Source organism: Electrophorus electricus, chromosome 26 (assembly GCF_041902795.1).
Source record: "Electrophorus electricus isolate QZ-2024a chromosome 26, ASM4190279v1, whole genome shotgun sequence".
Classification (NCBI taxonomy): Eukaryota; Metazoa; Chordata; class Actinopteri; order Gymnotiformes; family Gymnotidae; genus Electrophorus; species Electrophorus electricus.
The window spans coordinates 9914340-9922077 of record NC_137522.1 but is presented as its reverse complement, the minus strand read 5'-3'; the positions used below and the strand labels follow the sequence as shown (position 1 = coordinate 9922077).

Here is a 7738-nt window from a genome sequence, read left to right as displayed (position 1 = left end):
ACACCAAAAAGCACCACACTCTAGCAGGCAGACCACTCGCCTATCATAGTGTCAGGTGAGACATTCAGCTCCCTCGCTGTCAGGGGGAGGTGGAGAGTGTGTGAATGGCATCAATAGATGCTGAACGTTACTGCTAATGTCAGTGTTCAGCAAGCCAGCATGCTTCTATGAATGAAAGGTAGGACATGAAGTAATTCTTTTCTGGTGTTGCCAATTCTAAACAAACGTTAGATAGTGAGATGATGTCGTATTATATTATGTTGATATTATGCAGTGCGAATTCGATTCGGCTGAGTAGTTAAGTGATACATGATTATAGCAAATAATAAACATGTGCTTTTTATTTTGTGGACACTTTGGGAGGTTTCTTTGACAAAAGAGCTTCCGGGAGAAAAGCGTTTTCACTCAGCTTGCCTCCATCATATCAACCATCTTCGAAGATAATAACATTTTCAACAAGAAATCAAAAGAAAAACCAGCACAGGCTACGTTTACTCACCGTAACACGCGCCGTACAGAACAGTTATCGTATCAAGCTCCACTTTAACTACTGCAAGAGTTGAAGGAAATGCTCTACATGGCAGAAATCAAACTGCCCAAAGACTGTCCTTAATAACCATTTAGAACATTTAGCGATAAGTAATTCTAACAATCATCAACGTATATTTACACAAACTTATATTACTTGTACACATAGGCCGTAGTAAAAGTGAATTAAACTAGGGCTTTTCAAACTACGTGCTGTTGTATGACTGTTAAAAGTGATGTATTTTTTTTGTAAATTTGCCTATTAGACCTATACCAGTTCATAGTGAGTTTCAATTTGTTTGAGAGAGAGGTATAGATTTTGGGCCACTAGTAGGTAGGCATGTGTAAAGGATGTTTGATTAGAGATATTCATTATTGAATCTAAAATATCGAAACAGATATGGAAGACGTGGCAAAGCACCAATCTGGAGTACAAAGCCAATATATATATATATATATATATATATATATATATATATATATATATATATATATATATATATATATATATATATACACACACACACACACACAACCTGATGGTCAATAAATCCTACTCAATTAGTCATGCTAACACACTTTCAAGGGAAAAACACCAGCTGCAGTCTCCAGCCATTGGATTTTATTTTCTGTTCAACAACAAAAGACATTTTAACGAAAGACCAGGTGCCTTGTGGTAAAAGAAACAGCTCTATGTGGCAAAAAGAAGAAGTTTATGAGGAGTTTGTTACTGAAAAGCAGTGTCTAAAATTAGACAGTTAATAAGCAGCAGGTGCTGTTCTCCCCGGGGCCCCGGGAGAGCTCGCTCCAGGAAGTCTCCATCTTGCTGCCTGTTCCACGGCCCTTGCTGCTTGACACTGACGAAACCAAAAAACGAAAATCGTTCTTTTCAGTATTATTGCAGCAGCTCTCGAGCCCGCAAGGTCAGCACTGACGCAGCCTTGAGTGGCAGCTTGAGGAGCCGACGGCAATTTCTTGGCCATCGTGGCTCTTCTGTTGTTAACCTACAGGTATTGGAAGGGAAGAAGCAGAAGGGACAGGCGGGAGGAGTCTGTTTCTAGTCTGAGCCTGTGTGGTGGTAGTAGAGGTATAAAGCAGTATAGCAAACGTGCGCGTATTTTTAAACGGTGGTCCTCGCAAAGCTTTGCCCCTGTCCTACTTTCCCCCATTTTCAAACTCTTTTTATTCATGCCACTTGATGGATGGAGTGGCACAAGAGCAACAAACAAACTAAACTGTTTTGTGAAACATGAAGCAACTACATCTAAGTTTGTCTTGCAAAGTTCACAGCATGGCTATTTAGATGGTGTGGAACAGCAACTATTACAGTACTGACGTCTTAGATTCCTACTGAGCTGGACATGGTGTCTAGTGCTGCATGTTTTTAACCAGCATGCCTTGCAAAGTGTTCGGGTTGTTAGCTTGCTCAGGAGAGAATGTTAAGTCCCTATGTCTGCTATGTAATCATACAGATGAGTGACTTGTTCTGATTGACATGCAGTTATATTTACAAGTTATTTACAACTTTAAGAACTGTAGAAGTGATGAGCAAGTAAGAAGTATGATCTGGTTCAGATAAATTGCTAAAACAACAACTATGATTGTTCATGATCATCTCTAACAATGGCTGACTGGTGGGCACAAAAGCATGACATCATGGAAATGTCTGCAGTAGGTGTGAAGAAGGTTTAGCACAGCCAAATTCTAATTGCAAGGAGCAGTGAGCAAGGAGCATTAGAAGAAGGAAAAACGTCTTGGACAAATGTGATGGCTTTGCCACCTGTGCGTGCATGCCATGCACACACTGATCCCGAGTGCAAAGAAGAATTTGACTGGCTACGATGGAAACAAAAAAATCGAAAAGAAGAGCACCCAAGATCATAGAGGATGAAGAAATTGATCAAAAGCTACCGATCACTAGACTCCCAAAGCATATAGTTCTCAGTAGAAACAAGCTCCTAAACCCACCAAACCTTTGCTATCATGTCCACAGTCACATGCAAGGCAGTAAAGTAGAGCAGTTTTCTTTTGCAGTCATTTCATGGGGACAGTATAGAGCCTTTTGATAGAGATCTACAATATGGCACTGATCTACAATATGTCCCAGTCCACCGATGCTGGCCTGCATTTCTCCAGTCCAACAACTTATCAGAACGTTTATGAAGTATATTTATATGTCTGTGGTAAAGGTCAAAATGACAAAGTGAAACAATACAGCCAAAGTCTATATACGGGAGTATCCGAGCAATTTTCCTGCCATGTATTTACAGAGCAGAGCAGCAAAGTGAAGAACTGAAGCAAATGACATAATTAGATCAGTTTGATATCAAGCTGACATCTGGTGTTGGGAAGAACATTAACGATTCCACATAATATTGTTCCAACAGAAAAACCTTGTCAGACTAAAGAAAGGTTTGCTCTATCAAATCATAAAAATAACAGTTCTGATGCGTTGGTGGCACTGTTGCATATTACTGTGGATAGCAAGACTCATTTAAAAATGTGGTATTTAAATTTGAGTTATAAGAGGATGTAAAACATATATACAATATATATAGCACTACAGCGGTACCATAATAAACATGCTGTAATATAATACACAGTAATATACATACTGTACATCTGTACATTTCTAACCTCTTAAACTCCAGACATATTATTTAGTTGTTAAGTGTAAGGCATATTATCTGGTAACTACACTGAATTATTCAGTATCTACACTGACCCAAATATGAAAGCTGGGTCTGGGCTCATTAGTGTGTTCTTGGGGAACAAGGGGTTAATAGTGACATTATTAACACAGTCATAATTATTATTAAAATCGTTGTTATTATTAGGAAGTATTTGTTGTAGCTGTGCAAAAACCGATCTGCAAAATTCAGTGATTTCTAATGGGTATTTTAAGGGCGTATGTAGTAATAACTCATTGTCAGTCAGGGTGTAATCGCAGTGCCATGTTTAAAATGACTTCCTTTTGTGAGTGTATTATTATTAAAACATCTTATATTTCTTAACTTTGACATCAGGCCAAGAATGCCAGAGTTTGGCCATTTCTAAAGTCCTGAACCTTCCTGAATAATGAATGGATTAAGTCGCACTAAGTGTAATCTGTGTAGTGTGTAAATGAAACTGTGTTACTCCATTCAGTGAGTATTGCCTCTAGTGATCTGTGACTCTCTGGCATCAGTAAGAAACACTATAGGTCATTTAAAATAAAACATTTTGGATATTTTACAGTATAACCCTAATATGTCAGTTACATTGTCAGTAACATTGTCTACGTCTATCAATTCTATCATGTTAATCTAGACATTCGTGTGATGGACATGGTGAGGACTTTATAGTACTACATATTTCTCTATGAATTCTGTAGGGACTCCAAAGAAATATTTTTATTTTGAATTTCTATTTTAAGTAGTCAGTGTTACTTATTGTTTTCTTTCATGTAATAATATATCTTAATTTAGCAGTATTTGTACTTTCTGACATAACTGGTAAACATCATCATTTGACACCTCATGTTAGCTTTCCGTTGGGGCTAGTTGTGACATACGCCTCGCAAGAGGGCTCATGGGTACTACTCTACATGTAACGTCTCTTATCGCTGTGGTTTTGCCCAAGCATGTGTCCCTATCACCTCTAGACTGGCTTCTTTTTTTCATTTCTTTCAATCAAGTGAACACAGAAAAGCTTGAGTGGCTTTGTGCTTGGCCAAAGCGTCCATCTCACACATCGTGTGGTGAACCTTCAGCTGTAGCCTCACTTGCTTAGTTCTTGTTGTACTGTCAGCTGAGATCCATCTCCTGTGAATAGGGGCGGAATAGACGTGGGGGAAGGGTGGAGGATGTGGTTAGCCAGCACATGCTAAGGCACTTCACAAACTATAAGAGTGGACAAGGTCAAGTATGAGACACCAGAATAAGAATGTGGGCAGCTTGAAGTGGGGGTTTTGTGTGGGATAAAGGATGAACTGATCAAATCTTACGTAGGTTCCATTAGCAAATTGTTTCTACACACCTTGTTCTAATACTAAAATACTTTTCAAAAAAACCTCCACTGAGTTTATACAAGTTCATTTTACCCAAGCCAGGTCTGGCGTTTATTTCACTCAGTTCAAGCAAAACTGTACTAATTGCTATCTACGTAGTGAAACAGGAAAGCAGATAAGATAAGTTCCTCTTAAGTAGCAGTTTGGAGAAAGAGTACAGTGTGCCAATGATATCAGAACGGAAGTTACAAAAAGAATCAGCTTCTTGTATTGTCTCACAGTTTATTTATCCATTTTGAATTTTTCTTCCTTTTCATGCATGTGATTCGGTGTGTGTTTGTGTCCTGTCCTGTCTCAAATCTAGAGTGGGGGCTACTACATTTACATAAAATGTGGGTTATACATATGACAAGTGGCCCACGCAGTGTCTATCTGACACAGCTGTGGAATCTTGTACTCAAAGCTATGTCAATATTTCTATGTTAATATGTCAACAAGTACTTATAAGCTCTAAATTATTATAGTATCATTAAAACCATCTTTTCCATCTCTTCAGTCAGGTCAAAAAATTATTAGAAGCAGTTGATTCTTGTCTTATCTCAGGACCATGACTACTGCATTTGTCAATTATTATTATTACTTCTTACCATAGACCAGCAATAAGGCGATAAGCTACATAAGTAATTAGTTATTCTATTGTTACCTGAATTTAAAAAAAAGCTGTTAGATGGGTTGTTTGAGGCTTTGTCACAACCACAAAGGGACTTTCCTTTTTTCACTAAACCCTTGTCCTTCATGAGAAATCATTACAGGAAAGTAATCATACATAACCTTAGCAAACCAAAGCTTCTGAAGCTCAGGCAGGTGTAATCGTCAACAACTGGAATTAAACTGGATGTCAATCTCATGGGCTTCACTATGTTGATTTACTCCCAGCTCTTTAAAGCGTGCACTGTTCTTTCGAAGGATGCGGTACACAGGGCCCTGTGTAGCGAACAAAAGCTTCACATTGTGAAGATTCTGTCTTGTTTTGTGTCCTTTCCTTCTAGGTAAAAGAGTTGACACAGTGTCCAAGCAGTGATCTCAAGGAAAGTGTCAGAGTGCATGCTTACCGTGAGCAGCACATCAAGGAGAGCCATACCGAAACAGTCCGTCGCTCCCCGGCCACGGCCTGGAGAGGATGGAGTCGGCGTTCTCGCGGATCAGGCAGGAGTCAGAGGGGGAGTCCGAGGAGCCTTCCCACCGAGGCCTCAGCCTACGCCGCAAACGAGAGTTCACCCCAGAAGAGAAGAAGGACGCCTCGTATTGGGAAAAGCGCCGCAAGAACAACGAGGCGGCCAAGCGCTCGCGGGAGAAGCGGCGGGTGAACGACTACATGCTGGAGACACGGCTGGTGGCCCTGTGCGAGGAGAACGCAGCTCTACGAGCTGAGCTCTTGAGCCTGAAGCTCCGCTACGGTCTCCTTGGCACTAATCCTCCTTACGCAGCCCACCAGAGGTGCTTCCTACAAATACCTCCCTATGCCCCATACACAGCAAGCCCTCACCTAGACAGAGAGCGCTACTGGGAAAAAAGGGTTCAGGAACCTCCCCAGCTGCCTGGATGCCAGCGACCACCAGTGACCATACCCACGCACCCTTCCTCAGGGTTCATACCCACACACTCCTTCCCCATCAGCAGGGGCTGCGCTTACCCTCTGGATGCCCAAGGCCTCCTGTCCTCCTCGAATGCATCCATGCTCCCAGGCCCAGTCTTCTCACCACTGGCCACCTCCCACCTGGATCTCCCACGGCTGAGGTCCAGGGATCACAGGCCTGCATCAGATGAGGAGGGTGAGCAACAGGTTCCAGCCAATGGCAGTGCCTCCCTGCCTCACAAGCTAAGGCTGAAGAACCCCAAAGCAGCAGAGAACAAACATAGCAGAACCACAGCCATGTCCCCACAGCCCATATGTGTATCTGACTAATACTAGAGTGATCAGAATGGTGACAAGGGGCTGTATGATTGTTAAACCTTTCAAACATTGTGATGTATACCATGCTTATGCAAAAAAAAAAAAAAAAAAAAAAAAAAAAAAAAACAACCTCTAAATCCATCTATTCTTTTTTGCCAAGTTTATACCACCATCATAGCCAAGATCAACTGTTACTAACTAGAGCAAGACAATTGCCAATCTAGGATGAGATATATATCTACTGGGAGCATATATCTGCCCACTATTGCATAATAGTATTTCCAGCCTGGGACAGTAATGACTAACATGTGCTTTCTTCTCATGTGCTCATGAAGGTTGCTAGCAGACTTTGCAGCATTCTACACATCCTGTGCACTCAGAGTTGCATTCTTAGATAGACCCTTCTTAGAGATGACAAATTAACTGACAAATTAACAGGAGGTTTCCAAATATCCTAAAAAATTACATTTCTTCTGTAATTTAACTCTGTGAAAGATAATGAAACATAACAATTTGAGCATTTTCATGGATATAACTGCAGGAAGCATAAAATATGTGAAGGAACACATACTGGAAACATGTTCTTTCTTTTAACATTTATCACCTACTAGAAGTTTAGCAACAAATTCAGTTAGTCTCACTCACTCTCACCTCATCAAACTCTCACCTCAGAGTACATCGGTTTAGACCCTATTGTCTTAGCACACTCATTAGAGTCAGAGAGTAACTTAACACATGCTCTTTGCATTCAGGTTAGGGGCAGTGGTAGCTCAGTGGTTAAGGTACTTGACTTGTACCAGGTTGCCACTGTTTTGCCCCTGAGCAAGGCCCTTAACCCTCAACTTGTACTTGGTCATATTTGTAAGTCGCTTTGGATAAAAGCATCAGACAAATGTAAATGGTGGTATTTAAATGGCTTTGATTCTCAAACATCTAGTTTATTCCTAATATTGCAGCCCAAGTAGACAACGACTTGTCCAATATAGCTTCTGGCACTTTTAGCGAGCTAATGATAAAATATAGGCTAAGTTATAATAATTAATCACCACAGGCCTTGCTGGCTCTTTCCTCATCTGCATGCCTCCTGCTACTACTTCCTTCTCTCATTGCAAAATGGTCTATTTGTATGGAGACCTGAGTAAACAATGAACATAGATGTCTATTTTTCTTCTGAGTCTTAAATTCTAACATTCTCAGTTCTATAACTGAGTTGGTTTCTTATGTCTGTACTGAAAGAAATATACATTTTTATAGAAAATGTAATAAAT

General features: G+C 40.4%; 1 protein-coding gene across 1 annotated transcript; it reads left to right on the top strand.

Moving 5' to 3' along the window:
* nfil3-4 (nuclear factor, interleukin 3 regulated, member 4) lies at positions 1–6599 on the top strand. Its single transcript, XM_027018111.3, has 2 exons — positions 1–178; positions 5566–6599. Exon 2 carries the CDS (start codon positions 5697–5699, stop codon positions 6480–6482), a length of 786 nt encoding a protein of 261 aa, XP_026873912.2. The 5' UTR covers positions 1–178; positions 5566–5696; the 3' UTR covers positions 6483–6599.
* The last annotated feature ends 1139 nt before the right edge of the window (positions 6600–7738 follow it).